The 26,690-nt window shown below is 41.5% G+C and overlaps 2 protein-coding genes across 4 annotated transcripts; one reads left to right on the top strand and one right to left on the bottom strand.

The window, feature by feature from the left end:
• Positions 1-1,018: 1,018 nt before the first annotated feature.
• On the bottom strand, positions 1,019-11,835 carry si:dkey-106g10.7 (uncharacterized protein C11orf95 homolog). Of its 2 annotated transcripts, none has more exons than XM_026353517.1 (5): positions 11,313-11,835; positions 9,376-9,891; positions 8,476-8,844; positions 6,111-6,554; positions 1,019-4,899 (listed from the first exon to the last, which is right to left on the bottom strand). In XM_026353517.1, the coding sequence occupies exons 1-5, from the start codon at positions 11,434-11,436 to the stop codon at positions 4,427-4,429; spliced, it is 1,926 nt and encodes a 641-aa protein (XP_026209302.1). In that variant the 5' UTR covers positions 11,437-11,835; the 3' UTR covers positions 1,019-4,426. The 2 variants fall into 2 exon arrangements, with proteins under 2 accessions (XP_026209302.1, XP_026209301.1); XM_026353516.1 differs by having other exon boundaries at positions 1,019-4,902.
• A 2,136-nt stretch (positions 11,836-13,971) lies between these two features.
• Positions 13,972-25,854, top strand: si:dkey-28a3.2. 2 transcript variants are annotated; one of them, XM_026353054.1, is made up of 7 exons: positions 13,972-14,108; positions 15,876-19,309; positions 20,952-21,641; positions 22,297-22,346; positions 24,320-24,375; positions 24,472-24,789; positions 25,029-25,854. In XM_026353054.1, exons 2-7 carry the CDS (start codon positions 16,079-16,081, stop codon positions 25,043-25,045), a joined length of 4,362 nt encoding a protein of 1,453 aa, XP_026208839.1. In that variant the 5' UTR covers positions 13,972-14,108; positions 15,876-16,078; the 3' UTR covers positions 25,046-25,854. The 2 variants fall into 2 exon arrangements, with proteins under 2 accessions (XP_026208839.1, XP_026208838.1); XM_026353053.1 differs by lacking the exon at positions 13,972-14,108 and adding an exon at positions 14,152-14,683.
• The last annotated feature ends 836 nt before the right edge of the window (positions 25,855-26,690 follow it).

The following is a 26,690-nucleotide window of genomic DNA, read 5'->3' on the forward strand; positions in this document are numbered from 1 at the left end:
GTGTTAGCATAAGTTAAGACACTTAGCTTAGAGGTGTGAACTACAGCTACTTTGAATCACAAAAGACACTCTTACCTCACCAAAAGGATTTGATGATTTACATAAAGGGTTACAAAGTTCACCAGTCTACAGTTTGGCAATAATCTACAAATGGAGACTCTTTGGGACTGTGGCTAATCTACCAAGAAGTGGCCAGTGAAAATGTCCTCAAGAGTACAATGAACCCATTATGGAGGTAAAGAAACAACCCCGAGTGACAGCCATAGATTTGAAGTCCTCATTGGAACTGGCTAACATCTGTGTTGATGATTGTACAGTAGGTAAAACATTGAACAGGCAGGGTGTCTATGGCAGCACACCATGATGGAAGCTGCTGCTTATTAAAAAGAACATTGCTGGACATCTGAAATTTGCCAAAGAGCACATTGACAGTCCACAGCAGTATTGGCAAAATGTTTTGTGGACTGATGAAACTATATTGAACTATTTGGAAACAACACACAGCACTACGGTGGATTATAATTTGGGCCAGCTTGCAGTGATAAGGTGGGAGATGAATTCCCACATGTATCAAAAATGTTATCAGAATAATGTAAGAATGTCTGTATGTCATCTGAAACTCTGTAGAAGTTGGGTGGTGCAACAGGACAATGACCTAAAATACACATCAGAACGGCTTCAGAAAAACAAAATCCACCTTTTGGAGGGGCCAAGTCAGAACTCAGACCTCAACCCAATAGAGATGCTATGGAATGACTACTAGCATTATGAGGTTTTAATGGTAAGACATGAAAGTTCAGATTGTTTTTGTGTTCTTACTTTAGGCACATTATATTTGTTAATACTCTTGACTTAGACGAAGATCAGATCATGTTTTATAACAAATTAATGCAAAAAAAACCATGAAATTCCAAAATATCTTTTCTTGACACCGTACATGAACAGTGGTGGCCGCATATTTAGCAATACAAATAAGCAGACAGCCTCACAGTGAGCATTTATTCAAAGATCACTGAGAAGAGGATGCATATCTCACATGTTGGCCATGTACAGGTGAAAGCTGAGCAGATGTGAAGAACAATGAGAAGCTGATCATTCACATACACAGTATCAACACACAAACACACAAGCAAATGCACCAAATTCTCCGTCATTCATTTCACCGTTACCTTCATTTTAAATAATTAAGTGCTATGTCAGACGTGTAGAGCGGAGCAGTGGAGTGGAAATATGTCACTTCCTGCCTGTATCAAAAAGTCAGAAATGTAACAGTTTAGAATTGATGTATTATTCACATTCAGGTGCAACAGAGTAACAGGGCCACTGTTAGAGCAAAAAGACATTTAGGAAGGACAGGGGACATATTTAGACTAAAGATTGTAGCATTATAGTCACAGTTCTGAGGCAATGCTTATTTTGAATGTAAAGACACACGTGTTGGAAGTCAGTTAGTGTACTATAGGATGGCTGATTGGGCCGGTTAAAGCTTTTCTTACAGCCCAGTCAATATTTTATACAAATAGAACTATTCAGGCATTTTCTCACATTATTAAGATTTTACCTCTAGATTATTCACGTCTTATTCATGTCTTATGATGACTTTTTAAAAAGACAGACAATATGTCACCTTTTCCTCCTAATGCCTCAATATCTTTCTTTGATTTGATTCTAACATTGATTATTTTTTTACATTATATTCTTCTTAAGAACAAATACTTCATTCTAATCTTTCCACTTTTTTCTCAAGACCTTTTCTCCAAATTGAAATGTAATCTTGATATTGTAGATTTTAAAAATGTTAAAATAAGATTTCTTTTCTGTAATACTGACTTTTTTAGTATATTGATTATTTCTTATTGATTATTATAACTTATTTTTCCTCACATCATCTCCAACATCATGACTAATGCAGCTTATACCTAATTCTTATTTGTCTATTTTTTGAACAGTGGCCCTAATGCACTGTTGACCTTGTACACATGTATCCAATAAAAGCTTCCTGATGAAATGGTTGTTGATGAAAACAGAATCCCTGAGTTACATTTTCCAGGTGAAGAAGTGACATTTTATGGCAGATTTCTGTTTCTGTAAATTATTCTTCAGCTTCTTTTGTTGCATAAGATGTGAATGAAAGCATGATGGAGTACTAAAGCTGGAGCAAAAAAGTCCAAAGAGCTGTTCTCCAGCCATCAAACATCCTCACTGCTGAACGAAGTAAAAAATGGGACATCATTACAAACACGTTCTGTAGAAACCAGGGTGCATAAAAGTGCTTGTATAAAAGAAAAGTTGTTGTTTTTGTGCAGCTTATAGCTACAATGAGTTGTGACTAATGAAAAGGATGCAGGAAGGGATATCAACAATGCAGAATGACACAGAGATAACATATCTCATTATAATGGACAAGAGAGACGAGGCCGTGCTTCTCCTCCACTGTAAACAAGGAATTAAATACAAGAGCGATCTGAACTCAGTGACTGCACGCTGGCATCCATTGTCTTCAGCAAGAACATCAAACAGTCTCATTCTACTGGCTGTACACGAGGAAAGCTGGGGTTTCCTCCATTTTTGGGGACAAAGTGCTGTATTGTCTTTAGACACATTATGGTAAAACTAATTCAGCTCGGCCTCGCCAAGGACTCCGTTTGTAACTTCCTGAGAGCATAAGACTTTGGCCCCAGCCAGAAACAAGCCTCACGTTCCCTCTTGACCTGAATGCTAATAAGTAGACAGGAAATATACAAATACGTCAGTGTTACGAACTAAAAGTCCAGGCACGTGTTTGGTGTTGGAGCAACCGGGTGATTTTCATGTCAGAAGCCTAATTTTCAGGATCATTCAAGCTACAGAGTGACTCAGCTAAATTCATTTGTGGCTTTGTGAAATAAGCAGCGAGCTACATGCAAATACCTGAGAAGCTAACTAGCACGCTACCTTAGCCACCAAGCTAACACTGTACAGGCTAGCTAGCCACTAACAGTACAGCATGGTAGGTTCCAGCCCCAGCTTGTGCCTCTCATTTCATACATTCATACATTACCTGGTTAAGATGAACATGTTGACTGTTTTTAAATACTCGTGCAAATTCTAGTAGAAGAAGTCATTTCTCAAATCCTTGTAGACTCTTCCAAGTGGTTGGTCCAGGAAAAGTATCAATTTAGCCCATTTCTCTAGCATTTTCTCCACAAATACAAAGATGGCATCAGGAAATATGGTCATTCAAAGAAGGAATATATTTATTTACTATTTACATTTGTCTTTATCATTATTAAAAAAACAAATGAGCAAGACAATGTTATTTCGTGTCACCATTGTTGTTCTTGTGGAGAGAAATGGGACGCTGATTCAAGGAGGACCGAACTGGATATCGATAGTTTTTAACTCCAATCACTTAGAAGAATCAGGACATATCTTCAGAATTTGGGTGATGACGTACTGCTTTATGCAGTATGCAGAGAGTTAGCACTGTGACTTGTATGTGAATGTATGTAATAAGAGGCACATGCTGGGATAAACAGAGCCTCTATTGTGGAGCACTTCACTCTGCAGTAGAGGCTTGTATAAAAGTAGTCTCTGCATTCCATCAGCACTGTCAAGACTGTTTGTTTTTGGTCAATGGGTTCAAACTTGTGTGTCAAAGTTCACATGCTAAGTTAGATTTCATGCAAACGTCTACCACACACCAATAATCCTGAACAAATAGGTCAAACACAACTAAATTCGCTCCTTAATGTTGGTCTGACAGCACCTTTACCTGAAGACCTGATTTGAGCTGGAATGTCTGAATGGTAACTTGTCTCGATCTGATACATAATATGTCAAATTCAAAGCACTGCCCGCTTTATAGCAAACACAGAAAATAATCTATAGTCTGTAGTGAGACGCTACTTGACTGATGTTTTTATCTTTGCTGTTCCCACACTGTTTTTAGCTACATGAGCTCCTGGGTCAGTAATGCTTTACTAGGTGGGAGTAAACATTTGGTGAGATACCTGCATCCATGCAAATGTGTATGCACAGATTTAAGATTCCTTTTCTTAATCTCATCAGGTCCTCAGGTAATACTGCTCTTATGCCAATAAGGATTTAAATGAGTGGCTGGACTTTCAGGATGTTTTTTTAGGCCATGACATTTTAAGGTTGTACATTTCCTGTGTGGCACTTGTGATCTGCCACTGCTTTCAGATCAGATTCAGATTTAAAGGGAAACTCCAGTGTTTGTCTGTTTATTATGTCACCAGGGTATGATAACGTATTACTTATCACTTGATTGTGGAAGTTTAAGAAATCTGCCAAAAACAAAGTGGACAAGGAGTAAGGGAAAAAAAGGGCATGTTTGACAAATACCTGGATTTCCCTTTAAGACCAAAAGGGGGGGCTGTTTTTAAATAGGTGCCATGTAAGGAGCAACAGAGGGAAGCCCTTTCTAAGTGCCAAAGTGTGCTGGATTGGGAGCCAGCTCGGTGTGTCCGTGATCCTGGGAGGTGAAGCAGTCATCAGAGTGGATGAAGTGCAAGGCAGTCTGGTTGTAGCTCAGCAGGGCCTGCTGCTTCTCCTCTGGGCTGTAGTCCAGAGAGTTGGGGTGTACTTGTTGGATGTGCCTCTTGATGGTGCTGACCTTCAGTGTGGCTAGAGTGGCTCCACACACCATGCAGATCAGTCCGTGTCTCCTGCAATCGTAGTCCATCAGATACTCCATCCGCCAGCGCACCTGGTAGTTTCTCTTCTGGTCTTTCCCTGGGTAGTGGCCGTGACGTGAAGGTGTGGCGCTGCTGTCCTTCACTTTACTCTTCCCCCCGCTCACACCCTCCTCTTTCTTCACTGCTTTACTCGGGGTTCTGACATTAGGGGAGGCGTCCTCATCCAGCTCACCTATAGAAGCTTCACTAGGGTTGACTTCTGCTAAAGAGTCAGTGAATGAGAAGGAAAGTAAACACCATTAAACTACTTTACTTTGATGTTGTCTATTTCAAAATACAGCTGCCTTACTTATATCACAAGTTGTCATACAGTATACTTGTATTTTATTTGTCATCAACTGTTGTTGTCTTTCTTACTCTACTGGTTCAATGTTCAATGTTACTAAGTACACCAGTGGTTTCTTCCTTCTTCAGGACATTCCAACTGACTATGGACAGTGTTTGTGTAATGACTCTGATTTATTTTCCATCATCTCTCAGCTTCAAAATTGCTTGATTTTCACCTATAGATAGTTGTCTAGTTTTCATGTTGGTTGTACCTCTTAACTCTAATTGCAGTGTGAACAGGCAAAACCCAAATCTGAGCGCAGACATTTAGTGCTATTTATATATCAAACAAAAGGTGTTATCTACTGAGCTGTTTATCAGGTCCAGGTGTAAACACCTAGAAATGAAAGCTGAAATGTTGATCTTTTGTCTCATATTCCTCTTTGCTGATGACGCCCAGCTCTACCAATTCAGCAAATCTAATTCCACGCTTCCACCCTCCTCCCTTATCAATTGCTCATCTGAAATAAAATCCTGGTTCACCTCAATCTTCCTAAAATTAAACATCAGGTTATGAGTGTGGGTGTCATTCCAGTCGTACATCAATAATTTCACCAGGTCTGCATATTTCCATTTACAAAACCATGCCAGGCCATCCACAACCTTGCACCTGCATATCTGTCTGATCTCTTCCACACCCTGCCCTCTGCTTGTCTCAGCACCATGGGGTGCAGGGCTTTCAGTCGCTCTGCCCTCACACTCTGGAACTCACTCCTATCAGACATTAGAAACATTGACTCTCTTCTGTCTTCAAAGGCAGACTGAAAAATTACCTGTTTAAGATCACCTACTCAATATAACACGTGACTACATTGTCCTGCCCCAATATTGGAAATATTTAGTGAATGAAAACAGTACTCTAACTATCAGAGTGGTGAGAATGAGATAAATGTTTTATGCTGCTGTGGAAAGGTACATTATTCTAATTTCATGAAGTTAACAGGGAATGAGAACAAGAGGTTAATTTTGAATGAACAGGAAATTAAAACAGTAGTAGGGATATGAATGAATGCTGTAAATAAAGGTTACTATTTAAGAATTTACAGTTCTGAAGTAGTATAACAATGTCTAAAGTCATCTTACCATCTTTTTCGATTTGTGTGCCTTCACTAGAATAATCTTTGGTCCAGGCAGCAGCCATGGCTTCCCTTTCTTGTCGGCTTAGGGTTGTGGTCTCAGGGTGACTTTCCTGGATGTGACGGCGAAAGCTGCTGACCTTGGTTTCATACAGGACCTGAGAACACACCATGCAGAAAGTGCCCTGGCCCTGAGGCCCGTAGGCAACCAAGTAGTCAAGGCGGAGACGCCATGGGTTGCCCCCACGCAGCTGTCTCTTCCTGGTCTGGCGGAGGGGCTGGGGTCCCTGTTGCAGAGTGCCTCCGTCCTCACCGATAAGACAAGTGTCCTGAGTTAAAGTGCCATGATCTTCTGGGTACAAGTCAGTGTTGATCTGTATGGTCTCCACGTCCTGAGCAAAGAGGTCCACGCCGTCTTCTTTGGTGTTGGGCTCTGATTTGTCTGTCTGTTCTGTGAGGGAGCACAGACACAAAGCATAAGAGATTACAAAGATATTAAAAAATACTTATTTTGTTACTTAACAACTACAGTTCACATTATGTTTTAATGAACTCTTTAATCAACATGTATGAGAATGGCTGTAATACCTGAATGGTTAATGTCAATCCCCTTAAATTAAAGCTGAAAGTCTTGACTTTGCTCATATCTTTATTGTTTATTTTCAAGTTCAGTGTGGTGTACAGAGGAAAATTGCCAAAAACTGTATCATCACTCTAATACTTGAATACTTGTGGACTTACAGTGCCTATAAAAAGTATTCACCCCCTTGGATATTTTATCCTTTTATTGACATTAGCAATCAATCATGGTCAATAAAATTTGGTGACTTTGAAAAAAAAAAAAAACTTAAAAATGCCTCATTAATGTCAAAGAGAATATAATTTTCTACAAAATAATGTCATTTGAATAAAAATATATAGGGTATAGGGGATGGATTTGAAATCAGTGTTTGCATTTCTATTCACTCCCTTCAGGTCAGTATTTAGTAGATCCACCTTTGGCTGCAATTACAGCGTGTAGTCTCTGTGGATAGGTCTCAGTTAAGCTTGCACATCTGGACACTAGAATTTTTTGTCATTTTTCTTTGTAAAACTGCTCAAGCTCTGTCAGGTTGCATGGGGATCGGGTGTAAACAGCCCTTTTCAAGTCCATCCACAAATTCTCTATTGGATTGAGGTCTGGGCTTTGACTCGGCCACTCCACAACATTCATCTTGTTATCAGTAAACAATTTCTGTGTAGCTTTCTCCGTATGCTTCAGGTCATTGTCTTGCTGGAAAACAAATCTTCTCCCAAGCTGTAGTTGTCTTGCCGACTGAATAAGATTGTCTTTCAGGATTGTCCTATATTTTGCTACATTCATCTCAACTCTCTACCTTAACAAGCCCTCCAGGGCCGGCTGCTGAGAAGCATCCTCACAGCATGATGCTGCCACTACCATGTTTCACAGTGGGTGTATTTGTGGTGATGTGCAGTGTTTGGTGTGTGTCTAACATAGCGTCTTGTCTGATGGACAAAAAGCATCATTTTGGTCTCATCAGACCAAAGAACCCTCGTCCACGGGACCATGGAGTCTTTCATGTGCCGATTGTTGAACTCAATTTGTGATTTAACATGAATTTTTTTCAACAGTGTCTTTCTCCTTGCCACTCTCCAATAAAGCTTTGACTGGCGAAGAACACGGGCAACAGTTGTTGTATGTACAGTCTCTACTATCTCAGTACTGATGACTACACCCTCAAAGTAGTCATCAGTGTGTTAGTGTCTCTCTCAATAGTCTCCTTCTTGCACAGTCACAGTTTGTGTGGACAGCCTGTTCCAGGCAGATTTAGACATGTGCCATATTCCTATCATTTCTTGAAGATGGATTTCACTGAACTCCGGGGGATGTTCAGTGCCTTGGAGATTTTTTGTATACATCCCCTCACTTACATGTCCTGTTGCTGGGAGTGTTCTTTTGTCTTCATGGTGCAATGGTAGTGAGAAATACTGATTAACCAGTGACTGGACCTTCCAGACACAAGTGTCTTTATACTTTATACAATCAAATGAGACGCATTCATTGCACTCAGGTAATCCCCATTTCACTAATTGTGGGACTACTAGCACCAAATATCTGGACCTTTGTTGGATTAGGTCATTTTAAAGAGGGTGAATATTAATGCAACCACTGATTTCACCTTACATATTTTATTTAATTGGCATTACTTTGTAGAAACCTGTTTTCACTTTGACATTTATGAGGTATTTTTTTGTCAACATCGCCAACTTTTAATGACCATGACTTATGATTTATTATGTCAATAAAAGGATGAAACATCCAAGGGGGTGAATACCTTTTATTGGCACTGTAACTGTATGTCTATTCTCACCATGAGTCTGAGCCCAGGCCTGCAGGATACAGTGCTTTTCCTCTGAGCTGTAGACCAAGGAGTTTGGGTGGGTGTCCAGCACATGGCTTTTGATGTGGTCCAGGTGAAGTGAGGGCAGCTCTCCTCCACACACCATGCAGAGCAGCCGACCAGCCTCTGCCTCATACTCCATCAGAAACTCCTGGCGGAACCAGGCATGCAGTGAATCGTTCAGGTAGCGTTCCAGAGTCTGAGCTGACGGTCCAGCGAGGTCCTGCTCTTCCTCCTGGGGGTGGGGGGCTTTACCCTCTTCAGAGTGGGGAGACGAACTGGGGGGTTGTTGTGGCTGCTCTGTGACACTGTGTGGAATCACAGTGTCCAGGGATTTAGCTAAGAATTAGAAGAGAGGGAAAAATTAGTATTTAGAATGACACAAAAAACATTTAAACAATTTATACATATATACGAAATGTATATATGTATAAATTGTTTAAATGTTTTTTGTGTCTGATCATACTTTTAAGAGGTGGAATATGGTTGAGTACGGGGGCTCTTTTTGTTTTCTTTTTGTAAGCTCTACCTTCAATTAATGAATAACTAGAGTAAACATTTCTGCCTCTATAAATATTTACCTTCCCAACAACATAAATACTGAGCAGGATAATAACCATTAGTCGGTATTATTATAGTCAAAATTTGCTAATATAAGAATTGTTAATTTTTTAAAGATTATATTAAATATATTCCCTAACAGACTGTATCTGTACAGTCATGTCTATGTACAGTCCTTCCCTCTTCCTTCAGTCAGTTAATCATTACTTCATCCTCTTCTCCTCACACCATAACACAAACGCATACTGCCACCAAGTGTGAACTCTAGAAAACATCTCAACAATCCAGTCTAAGTAGAGTCCTACACACCGAAAGCAGGTTGACCTGAGTCCAGCTGCTCCTCTTCTCCCTGAGGTGATGGTCCAGCAGTAGGGCAATATGACCTATGACCTCCCCCCAGGTTCAAATGGCTCTCCCAGCCCAAGCGGATCACCTCCTTGTCAGCAGCACTCCACAATAGGGAGTCCGGATGCTTCTGTCTGATGTGCCTCTTGATGGTGCTGAGCTTCAAGGTGGCCAGTGAGCTGCCGCACACCATGCAGATCATCCCGTGCCGCTGGGGATCAAAGTCCATCAGGTACTCGCTGCGCCAGTACTCGTGATAGTAGCGACGGTGGTCTCGTCCTGGGATCCGGCTGAGGCCTGGGCGTGAAGCCCTCTGGACCCTGGGTTTTCGTCCAGAGGGCCCCTGAGCTGGGGAGATGAGGGGTGGGTGGTCGGGGCCCTCTGTGATGCTCCAGTAGCTGGTACCTGGCGATTTGACAGGTGTGACCATCTCAGCCCCTGATTCTTCCACATCATGACCATTGATTAGACCATCCTCTTCTATTAGGAAGAAGACAGAACATAGACAGAGATACAGATAAATCCTGCTATGTTGTCTCTTCAAAGTGACTGAAAATCTTACAGCACTAGTAAAGAAGGGCCAGCCAAACCTTCATTGTTCTCTTCTTCTCTTCATCAACCTTCTCTAACACCATTTTTAATACTTGGATTCATTTTTAGGAACATACTGACCCATAACTGAAATTTCCCCCTTGGTTCAGATCTGCTTTTCAGGAGGTAGAACTAAATCAAGTTCCAGGACAGTCCAGTAGGAGAGGGTGGGTGCTAGTGGGGCATGAGTGCAAAAGGCAAAGCAGAACTGACCACTTTTATTCTACAAGTTCAAGTTCAAGTAGAAACACACCTTTTCGGCATCCCTCGGGGAAGTAATACTAAATCAACTACCATGTACTGGTAGGTATAGGGACGGATGAGTGCTTGTGAAGCCGTTACACATGACTGGTTAAGGGTAATAGCTCTCTCATTTCAAGGATCAGTTTGGTATGAAAACATTCATGCTTCCTCACTTAAGGTTGTAAACAGCAACCAACACAAGAGAAGAGCTAAAGCAAGCCAGAACTGGCCAGCTTTGTCTTGCAAGTTCAGGTTATGGGATAGTTTTGAGCATCATCATCAGTAAACCTGATTGAAATCACCATACTAGATATAAGCTAACAACTTCTGCTTTAGCTATATATACAAATGTCATACTCCAAGATTATTTTAGATTTGTTGTACAACAGAAATGTTTCAGTGACAAAGAATCTGTATCTGGATATAACCAATGCCTGATCTACTTAATGAGGCTAAATGGAAATATACTATAAGATGTGACGACTGATGATTTAGTCCCTTTTGTACAAATGCACTATACTGATAAACTAGAATATACTGCAGATATATTAGATAAACTGTCACATGGTAAAAAACAACAAATAACAGACGTGTTCACCGGCCCTCACTGTGAACTGTGACATGTCTTTCAGTACATGTCACGTCAATAGCTATGTTATTTTTTTATCCACCTGAGAAATAACTTTATAAAAGCAGAATTCATGCCTTGGATAATATTACATTGTGCAGATGTAGCCGATAGTGGCCAGTGAGCATATATACCAGTCCAAACTGTCTAGTGACTTGATCCAGTGACCCTGCTTGTTTGTGGATGGGCATGAGGCGGTGTGTGCCCCTGCTCTCCGCTAGGTGGCAGCTGTGTGTGTCACTCCGCCTGCCTGCGTGCTGTTGAGCCTTTGTTTATAGGAGCCACAGAGACAGAGGGGCCATGCTGCTCCATGGTATTGTCCCTGACACGGATTAACTGACTGCCTGACAATGGCTGTGGCTCTGACAGCCATGCAGATTCACTTTGCGGTGGGAAGCACCAAGAAAAATAACGCCGTTTTTTTTTTTTTTTTCGTTACCTCCCAAGTCACTGTCCTCTTGCGTCGCTTCCTCTTCTCCGCTTATTATTAATGAGAGCAGCTCAGCCTGCTCGGCACACCGGAGGTCCACAGGCTCGCGTTCCCCCGTTTCTTTCTCTTCCATCACTGGCCTGGCTGCTGCTTCAATAGTGGCTGGTGTTCCTCCTTCCTTCACTGCACTGTAGCGCTGTAGCGGGACATGTCACACTCCAAACAACATGTTCCGACAGTAACATGTTGTTCCAGCAGCAGCACGTTCACTCCGCTCGGCGCCGTTCGCCACGCATCTGTCTCGCGCTCTATAACGAGCCCATCGCTGAGGAGCCCCGCGACGTACCCCCCACGCGCCCCGCACGGGAGCCAAGTTAACTTTTCCTAGAGCCTCACTATCAGGTATTCCGCTGCTGCGTGCTGCTCTGTGTGGAAGCGCCTCCGCGAAGGCCTCCACTAATGTATTTTAAGGCTCCTGCTTGTCTTCAGGGTGGGGAGCCGGACTAGGGGCCCCTGGGGCTCCTTAAGGGGCTCCTGGGTAAATTTAAAGAGACAGTAGCAACGTCGACAATGCACACCCACCCCAGGGGGGAAGGGAGGGAGGGGGCCAAACGGAGCAGCAGGCGCTAGCCCCGGTAAGCTGCTAACACTAATACTAAGCTGTTCTCCCGGAGCCATGCGGCTCGGTGCGGCACAGCACAGGTTAAAACACTGAGGCGGCTCCACTGCGATCAGGGCCCCATTATCTCCAGCTCATAATGTGATGCGCTGGGGATCTGATGTGGTATTTCTATCAAATCCTGTTTGTTGTTGATTATTCCACAGAAAAGCCGGCGGTGTTGTGCACAGGACTTCAGTTACCTTCATTATTCAATAAACACACAACGCTATTCATACACCTATACACACAACACTATCTAGACACGTATACACTAATTTATCTAACACACATACGTTTACATAAGTTTCCATTTCGAATTTGCATATAATAAACCTGCACATACAAAACTGTCTATTGTAATATACCTGTACATAAACCTGTTAACCTGTATACTGTTATTCCCTGTCTACCTGTCCTATTTTTATTCTTTAATATCTGTTTTTATTTCTCACAGTTCCTGTCATTCTATTCTGTCACATGTGTCAATATAAGGTCTACCTGGCAATAAAGCTCATTTGGATTCAGATTATTGATTGACCTGCTCAGTTTGATTAATCTCTTATTCTCATAGGTCTGAACAGGACCAAACCTTTATGCACATCTAAGAATCAATTTGATCAGTTAAGCCTATTGGTTTATCAAATCAATTATACCAGTCATAGTTCTTATTTTGTGTTATTTATTGTCATATTGCCTAAAATAAAAATGGTATGTTAGCTTACCCGGTGATGGCTGCTTGTGTCAGCACTTCATCTAGAAATAAAGATTTACAAAGATAAAATTCATACATCTGTGTTAGAGAGTAACATCTGTGTTAATTAAAGCTACCATTATGCTGGCTGACCTTAGGAATACTATTTTATTTGATCCCATGTTGCCAGAGCAGCAGTGTAGATATATTTGGTGTTAGAAAAGAATGAGGCTCTCCCTACTAATCAGTGATACAACTTCTGCTACTCTGGTTAGTGTAGTGGTCACATCACTGCCTCCCATGTGGGAGACTGGGGCTCAAATCCCAGCTGTGATCTACCTCCTCATGCTTACCCTGTCTACACTTGTACTGACTTGTAAGTTGCTTTGGATATTAGCGTCTGCTAAATGACTACAAATGTAAATGTACTCCTACTACTGCCACCACCAGTAGTGGAATGGAACTAAAATACTGTATGTAGACCTAAGCACAGTTCTTTGCTGCTTTATACCCAGCTAAGTGAAGTACTCCAAATTATTGCTATTACAACAATCATCAACATGAAAATCATCTCAGAAGGTGTTTAAATAAACTCCACGCTTATCTGCTGAACCGTTCTAACAGTTACTCAAGTGATGAACACATTAGTGCATCCTTTAATATATTCACTGATCTAGTGAATGAGCCATTCAGCTAACAATATGAGTACTTCTCTAATATTCTACCTCTGTAGAATATTAATCTGGAATATGTCATGATAATAAAAATAAATATAAATATCCTTTATAGACAATATCACTATTTAATTGTTTAAGAATTGATCATATGTGGCGCCATCAGTGATACCAATCACTGATGACATCATCTAATGGGTTTGGCTGTTTAATTCAGAAATCATGTATGGCCCCCACACTCCACTGACTACTACTGATGCTGCTAATATTACTAATAATGCACATGTCTCCATAGATAAACGTATTATTGAACAATGGAGGTCATCTGTAGAAAACGCCAATAAATCAATAAATCACCTTTGTCCAGCTGTTCTGAGTTGGAAATAACTGTGCCCTGTTTTTTCAAACTGTGAGTTGTCATTGAATTTTCTTGTACCACATTCAAGCCAAATGACGTTTTAAATGTGTTTAGACATGTGTTGTGATTTTATTATGTAGAGGCTGAAAAAGTGTACTGTACGGTCTGTGTCCACGCCACACGCTGCTCTCTCTCTCTCTCACACACACACACACACACACACACACACACACACACACACACACACACACACACACACACACAGCATCCAGGTCCCACATCCTGGTACTTCTCTCGTTGTCAAGGCAGCCTCAGAGCACGGCAGGCTGGCGGACAGTAGCTGCAGTGTCCTGGCAAAAAAAATATCTGTCCACAAAAAACGTTCCCCAAAGTGTCCCGGAAAGTTAGGTGTAACTAAAAGGTAACGGCTGTGCATGTTTTTCTACCACATGTTTCCGAGCGTCCCGCGTTACGAGAGTAATGTGCGCGGTTTGTGGCGTCTTTTAGACAGGCAGCAGACACAGACAGGAGCCAGTCCGTGTGGACAAGAGGAGGAAGAGCTTGTCCATTGTGTCGCTGAGAGACACGGAGCTTCAGACGCGGGTTACGCTCTAATGTGGCCGTTTATTTCCCCCCCAGTTCGTGGATGTAATGTGAAATACGCTTCGGCTGGCTGGCCTAGATGCGTTTGTGCTCAAACAGAGCAGAATAAAGAAGAAAAATGGCTCTCGACGTATGTAATTTGTGATAGAAGGGGACAGGTTTAAAGGGACAGCGTCACTGCGCTGCTTCCTGGTTCCTGGACAGCAGCGGACACGTTTCTTCTTGTGTGTTTCACTAAAGATTCAGTGTAATAAAGACACTTTGTGTGACACATTGGAGCAGCTGTGTGATGCAGGCTACTGGGACTCACATGGAAGTCGTCAGTGTTGTGCTTGAAGGGGCGTTTAGCTGTCTGTGCATTGTCCTCTCTTTGCATTGAATCTACTTCAAACGGTAACACTCCAGTTATTAATAGGAACAATTTGACTTATTTCTATGTTAATATCAAGTTCCACAACAACGGATAGAAAATGTTTCACATGTGACAAACATATGAGAAATGGGATTTACACGTGTCTGTGGTTAAATCCTATGTCTGAGCTCTAAGTGAAGTAATATTACTTACTTACCAAGTATACTGACCAGATATCTTATCCAGTCCGGTACTTATTCTGCTAGAGCTCACTTTTTGTTACATCCTTCAGAAACGTGTTCATTGAGCCACACTGTATTTGTACTTACGTGTTGTTGTCCTGGGCTTCATATATATTGTTGTAATGTATTTCTACAACCTCTATTGGAAAAAACGTTGGGACATTGTGTAAAATTTACATAAAAACCAAATGCCATGATTTGCAAATTTCATAAAGCCATATTTAATTCACAATAGAACACAGAAAACGGATCAAATGTCTAATATTAAGATTAGAAAACTGAAATTGATGGGAACAACATTTTTCAAAGAAGTTGGGACCCGGCAATTTCAAAATGACCTTATTTTTTTTCAACAAATGGTTCATTTTCTCAGATGAAACTTATGTGTGTTCTGTTGTGATTTTTATGAGAAATTAATGTAGATAGAAAGAAATAGATTTTACACAGGGTCCAATTTTTGGTGCATTTAGGTTTGTAAAACTATTCCTCCCTGAAGTTTGTAATTGAGCTGAAAATCGATTAATCAAGAAGATGATTCACAGAATATTAATCTGCAACACACCATTGCTTTATTACCTTTTCAAGCAAAATATGCTTAAAATATGCTTTTATAGTACTTTATAGGTGGAGCCATCAATGATAAGAATCGATAAGTTGGAAAAGCTGTTTATTGTCTTTGGACAGTGACAACAAGACGGAACCATCACAGAATCACAGAGGGCTGTTCTGTTGGATTGCATTAGTATAGACAGTGAATGTACAGTTTATAACTAAACTGTTGATATAGGTTGTAAAGTGTACCTAATAATGTGCCAACTGAGTGTGTAGTTTTATGCAAAGAAAAAGTTATTGCTCCAGTCTGACCTGAAGATGTACTAACTGTCACTAGAAAGTTGGGTTTTGTAAATTATATAAAATTATTTTGCTGTGTTGATCCACATCCTCTATTTAAAAAGTAGGATGCATCTAATAATTGTTCTCCATTTTTCAGGGTGTCTGGATACTGATGGGATGTCTGAGAGATCTGGCAGCTGCTCAGCAGAGCAATACTTCATGCAGCACAGTATGGAGGGACATGATGTAAGTTAATGGAAGTGATGATTCTGGACTAAGGGGATGAACTGAAACAGTGTGACAAGGGAAGAGCCAGTACTGTTGGACTAGAACTGATGGGCTGTCCAGGCTGGTAATAGCATGCCAACTGTCAAAGGTAAAGGTGGTTCAACGTCCCACCGCTACCGGCCTGCCTCTGAGTATGATGATGCTGCACTCGCCCAAAAGAGAGAATACTGGAGAACCAAGAAGCGAGAGCAGAGGGCCCGACTGTCAGAGCGAAGAGAAAAGCCACAAGACAGTCACAGGGAAAAGCTCCAACATCTAAATGCCCCTGTACAGGTGAAATCCATTTTATCTGGTTCATTTGCTGCTCCTACTTTGCAGAGTAATGATGAGTTACATAAGACAGTCAGTGACTCTCCTCTATCACAAAGTATAGCTGAGGACAGTTCACTAGAAGTTGTTCAAAGCCAAAAGGAGAAATGGTTGCAGACAATGAAGCTCAACAAGGTCTTGCCTCAGTTGCCAGCAACATGTTCCATCACAGCCAGAGCTGCCAGCAACATAGCCACAGTGAAATGCCTGACAGCGAGGGGTGGTGTGAACAGAGCTGTTACCTCACCCACACCTAGTGGAACCCAGCTGGATACCAGTTCCTCAGTGCCTCCAGTCAGAGTGACCAGATTTATCAATGGCAGCTCAGTTAAAACAACACCTCAGCCACGTGTGTCTATGCAGGGCCTATCATCAGCCAAAGTGCAACACAAGACACAGGTTGCATTACGCATTCAGCCTAAACTCCTACCCACCAATGTGACCACAGGTATGATTCTTGTGTCTTCTTCATGTGGCCCTGTTTCTATTAAACCAGAGGGTAAAACAGCAAACACAACACCTCAAAGTAGAATAAAGAGTGCCTTGGTCACCACGCAGAGGGCTAAAGGCAATGCACAACCTTCCCCGGAGTCCGAGGAGGAGAGAGCAGCCAAGCGCAGAGAGCACTGGCGGATAAAAAAGCGAGAACAGAGAGCAAAGTTGGCAGCGCGAATAGCCAAAGCCAGAGAGAGGACGCAGTGCATGGAAATGGCTGTACAGAGGCAAACAGCACAAAAAACAGAACTAGTATGTGGCACAAGGCTTCAGCATCTTTCATCTGAAGCAGTTCTTCAAGGAGAAGGTCGGAAGCAGTGTCCTGCTCGGGTTAAAGCTTTGTTTACATCTGTCAAAAGGGAAAATAATAAACTGCAAAGTCGGGCAGCGACTTTAACTGCTATTAACCTGCAAGCAAATCAGATCAAAGTACAAAAAACACTTGGGAACGGGACAGCAGAGACAGCCATCACATCCAATGTTACTGCTGTGAAAAAAACAGGGGAATCGCAGAGAAAGTTTTCAAGTCATATACATCTTTCTACTGTTACTCGAGGAATCACACGTTGTAAAACACCTAGACAGAGGTTCATCGAAGCCCAGAAGAATTTAATGAGTCAAAGAAATATAAGATGTAAATCCCCTCTGCTTGCCTCACTTTTTGGCAGCAGAAATATCCCCAGACTTGATCCCAATGACACACCTGAGCAGGTTATAGCCAAGCGGCGAGAGTACTGGCGGATTAAGAAGCGTGAACAGCGAGCTAAACTATCAATGGAGGTAAAGGCACGGTTGAAGGAGAAGGACTCTCTGATGCGAAGAGTGAAACGTTACCAGAAAATCTTAGAGGAGATGAGGAAAGCCAGAGCGCTGACACAGTCAGCCGGAAACACTCTTACCCATGCCTCTGAGACCATTGGAGGATTCATCAAAGAGGATGGGACAGTGACTGCTACCATTTCCCAGGGTGGTATAGATCACAACACAGCAGCACATAAAAGTAAGGAAGAAAATCACATAGATTCTAATAATACCCTCATCACAACAGCACCCCCTCAACATCAGCCCAATGCGGAACCACTCTGCTCAGCTCAGGTGAAAGTGTCTTTTCCTCTTGCTGGACAGTTAGAGAACGAGCCTCCCAGACTGATTTCCCAACATGAAAGCACAACTGTTTCTAATTCCCACTCATTAGCAATCCAAACTGTAGGTCAGCTCACACTCACTCACCCTCAAACCTCTCTGAATACCCTTTCCGGGGGATGCACAATAGGGTCAAACCTCAGTGGTTGTGTCATGAAAATGGCTGTCTCAAGCACTGCACCATCTCTATCAGTGCTCTCTGTGGATCCAGGGCTGACAGAGGAGGAGAGGATGGCAAAGAAGAGGGAGTATTGGAGGATAAAGAAGCGTGAGCAGCGAGCAGCTCGTGCAACGCGGCTGAAACAGGGTGTCTTACATGCAAGGGCCAATGCAGCCTTACAGAGAAGGAAGGCCCAGAAGCAGCTTGCATTAATCAACGTACACCTGAGCAGAAGTCTTACTAGCCATACAGGAAAAGCAAAAGTTCTCTCCAAAACCAGTGGGCCTGTGAGGCCTCATGCAAATGAGATACAACAAGAGAGTGAATCTGTGCCAGCAGTTGACCTAGATTCTCAACCAGAACAGGCCATCTGTCCAGATATCAAGCCCCCAACCTCCCCACCACCACCTACAGTGCCCACACCAGAGTATGATACGGCCCTGAGTGCAGACAGCCAAGCTACCACTCTGCTAGCCGTGGCCTCTATGAAGAAACTCCTGGAGGAATCACTTAGCACAGTGACAGAACAAAAAAGTGAGCAGATTGACATCAAAATGGAGACAACAGTGGAAGCTTCAGAGCAAGATGTAAAGCCAAATTTACCTGATCAATTTTTTGAAAAGGATGAGGTGTCTCCTATTGCTGCTGACCTGACGTTACAGATTAAAAGCTGGCAGCCAGATACTGATGCCTTGGTACATACAGGTTCAACAGGCCCTCATGTCAAAGACTTGTCACACCTTAATGAGACAGCTCCCCCTTATAATGAGGTACTCAATCCTACTTGTGAACATTCCACCCAAAATACTTCAAACTTCATGGTAAACCCCTCCAGTGAAGCCACCAACAGCCCATCATCACCACGCAGAACCCAGAGACTTCGAACTAAAAAAGTAAGCCATCAAAACTGCTGCTCCCCAGAGCCACCAAAGCTACATCACCTTCCCATGGATCAACTCCATCCACAGGAGCAACATTGTGAACAACAGTGTCAGGCACAAGAAGAATGCCAAAATAGCAATTTGCAGCCAGCACAAAGATATAGTCGTGCGGTGATGGAGCAGAGCGGTTTGACTAACCTACAGAAGAAGAGGGAGTACTGGAAGCTGATGAAGAGGCAGCAGAGGGCAAGGTTGAAGGCCAGGCAGAAAGAGATCCAGGGAGAATGCAGTCACCTTTCCTCAAGAAACATTCAGGTAATGTAACAGGTGTTTACTTTGCATAATCTGCAAAGTCTGGATGCTGATACACTGTGTTGCAGTGTAGCAGATATCCAGTATGGTAAAAAGTAATTAACACAGAACATGCTTAACACAGCAGTGTTCTGTATTGATTTAATTGATGTTTGTCAAGGCCTGTGTAGAGGAATGAGAGGTGGGGCAAAGTTTATAAGAAGCAACAATCACACACTATATAGATCTTAAGTTCTGTTCTCTTTGCTAACTAGCCTTTGTTGCTTTCACGTTTGTATTTGTTCTCTAAATCTTGTTCTAAGAAGTTAAAAAATCACACTGAGACTTCTTTAAAGTCTCAGTGAACTTCGCCCGGTTCTGCTGGAGGTTTCTTCCTCTAAAGGGAGTTTTCCCTCTCCACTGTTGCCTAAAGCTTGCTCAAATGGGATTGTTGGGTTTTCTCTATAATTTTTTGTATTAATATTTTCTGTAAGGTTTTAAACCTTACACTGTAAAGTGCCTTGAGATAACTTCTGTTATAAATTGGCGCTATACAAATAAAATTGAATTGAATTGAAATTTAAAGTTTAAGCATCACATTATCTATTTGAGATACAGTACAGTATACCTCAATGTGTGGTTGTGTTTATGCAAACAATGTATGTACTAATGTATTAGTTATAATGCAACTAAAGTGCAACTGCAATAACATTTTTGTTGCTACATTTTCTAATGGAAAGCTAGTTGCAAGGAGGCAGTTCGGCTGAATGAAGGTTGTATAATGTGCTGGACTGACAAACTGCAGATCCAAGTAAAAGTGCAGAGTCCAATATTAGGTTGGGATAAGACAACAAAAGCACTTTGGTTAAGGTAAAAAAAAGTTTTTTTGTTTGTTTTTGTTATTTTTTGTTTATTGTTTGTGAAGTGACTGTTACATTTTTCTTTATTAAGCCTGCCTCCAATCTTTGCTTAATCTTAACAAAGTGTTATGAATGCCTGAGCCCAACCTTTAAAAACTGCAATAACACAAAACTAAAAGTTGTACTGCCAGATATTGTCTGTGTACATTTAATAGATATGATATAAGTTCTGTAAAATCTACCTAAAAACAAAACATAATAATCTGCAAAACTCATAAACCCATATTTCATTCTAAATAGAATACAAAAAAACAGATCAAATGTTTAAACTGAGAAAATTGACCATTTTATGAAGAGAAAGTAATTTTGAAATTGATAGCAGCAAAATGTAAAAAAAAAAAAAAGAAGTTAGGACTGAGTCATGTTTATCACAGTGCAGCATTTCCTCTTCAGAGGAATGTTGTCCCATTCTAGCCTGATAGAGGATTCTAACTGCTCAACAGTCCTGGGTCTTCTGTGTTTCAAGATACACCAAATATTTTCAGTTGATGAAAGATCTTAATTGTAGGCAAGCCAGTTCACCACCCGGACTCTTCTACTATGAAACCACGCTGTTGTCATATATGCAGTGTGTGGTTTAACATTGTCCTGGTGTCCTTTTTGAGACGTGTAGCTGTATCTATTTCAAAATGACTTACATTTTAGGACAAATACATCTTATATATTCATGTTTAAGACTGATCTCTGGATAAAATGTCTGAAGTAACACGTATCCTTTTTTATTTCTTTGTTAATTCTATTAACAGGCTCCAGGTCTCGTTATTATCAACAGTGGTAAGGGCATAAATCCTCCAGCAAAACTAACGATTCAACCCCGGCCATCAATTGCTACTCTGACAGCAATGCCCAGCATCCCTACTGTGTTAGTCACTAGCCCTACAACATGTAACGATGAACAGTCATCTGACACACTCCAATTCACACTACCCATTAGCAGAAATGAGCAGAACAATATAAACATGGGGTCTTCAAAGATCATATCCAGCTGTCTTGGAGGTCCTGGGGGTCAGCAACAAGCTGTGGCAGGTTCCCAGAAATGGATGTCTAGAAGCACAGATGTGGACTCATCCCCCTCATTACCTACTTTAAGGCCTCCAGACAACCCACTGTCCATCATCAACCTGCAACCCATTGAACTCCCTGACCAAACTCCAAATTCCTCCCTCAGTTCCATAAAAATCCCATGTGCTCAACATCAGAGCCCCACGCATATGACACAAATTCCCACCAAGCTGGTACATATAAGCATCATGGTTCCACCAAAGCCAATCCCTGGGGAGTCCGAAGAGGACTTTCTGAGGAGAAAACGGGAGTACTGGCGCATCAAAAAGAAGGAGCAAAGAGCCAGGAAGGCCATTCAGGACAAAGGAATCACTCCAAAGAGAGCCTCCAACAACTGGAGGCCCATCCTACCTGCACAGGACCTTCAGACACAGGTAAGAGCTGTGCAGGTTTACAGTACTTATGTAACTCACAGGCTCTGTCTAAGTATGTTCAAACTAAATGATGAGGTAACTTCAGTAGTAAAAGTAACTTACTTACTTGATTTTACTTGATTTACTTGATTTTACGTTAGTTTTTCGTTTTTTTCTTCTTGTATAGTTAATACTGATCCTGTCCACTCTATACTGTTCTATTCTTCTGAATAGGGGATGAAAAACAACTACATACAGATGCAAAATAACCACAAAGAGAGACATGGCATGTTCAAAGAGACAGATATTGACTATAAAGAGACAGAGAAAACAGGAAAGCGTTCCATCATGAGCTACACTGGCAGCTTGTAATTTGCGTCCTGTTTGCTGATGTTGCAGTTGCAGACTTGATTATGTATATAGGCAGCATACAGGCTATTGTTTGTATTTTAAATACAGGAACTGAGCATGGCCTAGTTTAAATAGTAGGTACACACGTAATCAGTGCTTTAGTGTCGTCATTCACTAAAGTCTAGTCAATTGTCAGCGCAGTAAGAAAAAAACTCTATTGATACAGTGTAAAAAATCTAAATTTGTTTAGCACAGATTTAAATGTTTTGTAGACATCTGGTTTATTTCTACTCTCTATTTCTATCTTTCTATCTTATCCCTGTAGGATTCGGGTCAGTGGGTGAACTCAACTGAGGATTCAGATCATCTAATGAGGTGGGAAAGGACTTGGTTGATCCAGAAAACATTTCCATGGGGTGGCTAATGGGTGGCATGTGGTTTTGGCAGGGTGGCCAGGGCAGGTGGGGTGAATTTACCCCTTGAGTGAAAGATGCTGAGCATGTTTGTTGCAGTACAACAGCAGAAAGGTATTTATTTTGGTTATTTCACTAAAAAAGGTAGATCCAACTCAGGGTCATGTCCTCTTTCTTGTTTCAGGGGAGACATGGCCAATATAGCAGCTCGCCTTAGCTAAGTCAGAGAGGTTTAAACTCAATGGGCACCTGTCCCCCTTTTGCACTCCTGTATATACAGTAGTATGTGAATAAATTGAATGGAATTCCATGGTTTTCTGCATTAAATTGTCATAAAATGTGTTCTGATCTTTATCTAAGTGAAGAATATTAACAAATATAATGTGATCTTTCATATCTTCATTGAGAACAACCATAAAAACCTTGTAGTGTAACTGACACATTGTTCAGAAGGAATTTAAGCCCATTCTTCCTTTCAAAACTGCTTTAGCTCTGTCATCTTCTTAGACGTCTCATGTGTGACTCTTTTCAAGTCGTTATATAGCATCTGTATTGGGTTAAGGTCTGGGCTCCGACTTGGCCACTCCAAAAGGCGGATTTTGTTTTTCTGTTGTGGACTTGCTCTGGTGTTTTGTGTCATTTTCCTTTCCAACTTCTACGGAGTTTCACCTGACATACAGACATTCTTACATTATCCTGAAGAATTTTTTGATACACTTGGGAATTCATCTTCCCCTCAATTACTACAAGCTGGCCAGGCCCTGATGCAGCAAAGCAGGCCCAAAATGATGTTTCCTCTACTATACTTTACGATTTGGATTATGTTTTCATGATGATATGCAGTGACCTTTTTATGCAAGATGTAGTGCTGTGGTCTTTCCAAACAGTTCGATATGGTTTCATCAGTTCACAAAACATTTTGCCAATACTGCTGTGCAGTGTCAATGTGCTCTTTGGAAAACTTCAGGCACAGAACAAAGTTCTTTTTAGTAAGCAGCAGCTTCCTTTGTGGTGTCCTGCCATAGACACCCTGCTTGTTCATTTACATTTAGTCATTGGTAGACGCTTTTATCCAAAGCGACTTTCAAGGGTATAAGGTACAAGGCAAAGGCAGGGTAAGCGTAAGGAGGTCTTGCCTCCTTAGGGCCCCTACACCGTCGAACTCCGGTCTTCTGCATGGAAGGCAGCAATCTTACCACTACACTATCCAGCCACTGCTCAATATTGTATGTACTGTAGACTCATGAACACAGATGTTAGCCAGTTCCAATGATGCCAATGATGATCTTTTGCTGTCATTTTGGGTTGTTTCTTTACCTCATTGATGAGTGTTTGTTGTGCTCTTGGGGTCATTTTGACTGGCCATCTACTTCTTGGTAGAGTAGCCACAGTCCCAAAGTGTCTTCATTTGTATATTGATTGCTGATAAACTGTAAACTGGTGATTTTCCGATTCTTTCTATCTTTATGTAAATCAACAATTCTTGATTGCAGATCATCAAAGCTTCTTTTGGTGAGGTGTAGCTCACATAAGCTTATTCTTTTTGTGCGGAGCAAACTCAAAAGCTTTGTCTATCGAAGTAGCTATAGTCCACACCTTCAAAATAATTTTCTTCTAGGTATACTAATGCCTGACTCCAATTAGCTTTTAGGAGGTAATTATTCCAAGGCTTCAGATACCTTTTTTTTATGGTTGTTCTCAATATAGACATAAAAGATCAGAATTTTTTGTTTTATTATTTTAGGCACATTATATTTGTTAATACTCTTGACTTAGATGAAGATCAGATCATACATCATGACAAATTAATGCAGAAAACCATGACATTTTAAAAGGTTCACATACCTTTTGTTGCCACTGTACACCCCTTTGTCTTTGTTGCTAATGGCACTATGTAGGATAATAATTGATGTAACTCTTCTCTTTCTTTCGTAGTACTTCAGTGGACGCTGACCCAGGATTATTTCCGAATTACACAGCACCGGTAGAAGGTGGAATATTACCCCTGTCACTTTGAACTGAGAATAATGCACATTAAAATAAACTATATTAGTACAAAACTTACTCTACTTTTACTCTGTCTTCAGATGAGTCAGAGATTCTGTTCGCCGACTACGAGAATAACGATGGTGAGGAAGGTCCTGTCTCAGATGCCGTGTGGAGGAACCGCTACCTCATGGACTACGACCCGCTCAACCAGCTGCTGGTGTGCATGGTGTGTGGGGACCTGCAGTACTCTCACAGCCTGGAGGCGGTGAGAGCTCACATTGATGAAGCCCACCCAGACACCCTGACGCTGGACCCAGGGGAGCAACAGCGAATACTGGAAGCTTGGGATGAGCAGGTGTCCCAGCGGGAACGCTTCTTCACCAGCCAACTCCAGCAGCACAGCAGATCCCTGGCAGGTACGACATAATGCGGGGAGCCTCAGAGTTGTGGCTGATCAGTGCATCAGGTTGTCTAACAGAACTGCACAGAATCACAATTCCTTTTTAGAAACTATTAGACACCTGAGATCCTGTATTACTACCTAATGTTATAGGAAGCCAGGCTCTCTCTTCTCACCACTGGCTTTAAGCTTTACAGGAATACCACATTCTTGGCATTTCCTTCATTTAACAAATCTGTGCGGTTTGTTTTGCAGAAGCACACAGGAACTAATCAGCAGAGAACCTGACTGCATTAGTCAACTTATTACCACGAGCCAGAAGAGGAAGCCTATAGAGTGCATGCTGTACAGTGAACACTGACCCCCAAATGCAGCTTTACCTCATTTCCTATCAGTGTTGTAATAGGTTTTCCTTTTTCAATATGTCAAATGGACATTTTTATATTGAAGCTGCCACAGCTGAGATTCTGGGACAATATCTAATTCATTTAAAGGAAAGGTCCAGCATTCTGGGAACTACATTCTGTGAACTGCACTGTACTAAGATAGAGTCATTGTGTTTTGGGTTTGTCTCTGTACATGACACATAGATACAACTTACTACTGTATTATTATTGTGCTTCCTAAAATCTTCAGTTATTCTGTCGAATTTGGACATTGGACCAATACGAGAAATTAGAAACATTCCCCTCACACTCCCCTTGAACTCCACAAAACACTCTGCCAGCTCATTTTTGCTAAAGTAATAAGCTTGAGAGCTGAGACTGTGACCACAAGTGGCTGGTTTACTAAGCTATTTACTTCAACTTTGACGCTTTAAAGACATAAGGAAAGCAACTAAGTGAATATCTGTAAGATCATAAAAATACCCTAGAACCTCAGACTCTCTGCTGCTGGATAAAAGTTTAAAAAGTACAAAGCAAAAGATTGTCTGCTAAGAATTGTGGACATTTCTGAGTATCTATAAATGTGATCCAAAACTCCTACAACTACACAAAGGTAACATAGACATTACATTTATTTATTATGGAAAATGATCCAGTCGTAAATATTTGTGGAGTGACCCCCCCCCCCCCCCCCCCCCCCCAAAAAAAAAAAAAAATTAAAAGGTATTGTTTATCAGCCCTGTACATCAGCTTGGAGGGACTTTAGCCTGTTCCATCTTGCAGAACAGTTTCAACTCAGGGATGTTGGGTGGCTTCAGAGAAAGGCCTTTCCTAGATTTACAGCCTCATGTGGATCACAATTCTTCTTCTGAGGTCTTCAGAAATCTCCTTTGCTTCAGTCACAACAAACTTCTACAAACCTCCAAAATGGAGCTCACTAAACTTTTGAGCAGCACAAGCAGATTAGGGTCATGAAGTCTGCAAACACACTGAATAGTGCTTGTGACATGGCACTATCTATAGTTAGTTAATCTAACATTGGCCACCATAAGCTAATGGTGTCACACCAGAACAATCAAGACCTTCTCCTAGTCTCACCACTAAGTCAGACTCATACACAGTAGGTTTGGCATCTTACCTGTACCTGTTGTTCAACAAATCAAGAAATTCAATTGATAAAAATACATTTTAAAGGTGTGCTTCATTAGCTGTTTTCAGAATCATATCAGAACTTGGAGTAGCTGAAAATAAATGATACAGTAAATTAGAGTTAAAGCCCCAGTGTGAGTCAGATCTAAGAAGGCAGCTGCATTCATCCAGCACAACAACAGCATTGTATACTGTAATATATTTGTAAGAGCTGCGTGACTGGCAGGTTTGCGATCAGGTCTGAGGCAGGTCTAGACCCTTGGTAGTTGTTCCATGGTTACTTGGGCATCAGGAACTGCTCCACATGCTGTTGAAACCCTGAACCTTACATTGAGTCCTCTTTCATATCTTTTTGAATTGAGACATTGTTTCAATTTTCTGA

The sequence above is a fragment of the Anabas testudineus genome, chromosome 18, assembly GCF_900324465.2.
Source record: "Anabas testudineus chromosome 18, fAnaTes1.2, whole genome shotgun sequence".
Taxonomy (NCBI): domain Eukaryota; kingdom Metazoa; phylum Chordata; class Actinopteri; order Anabantiformes; family Anabantidae; genus Anabas; species Anabas testudineus.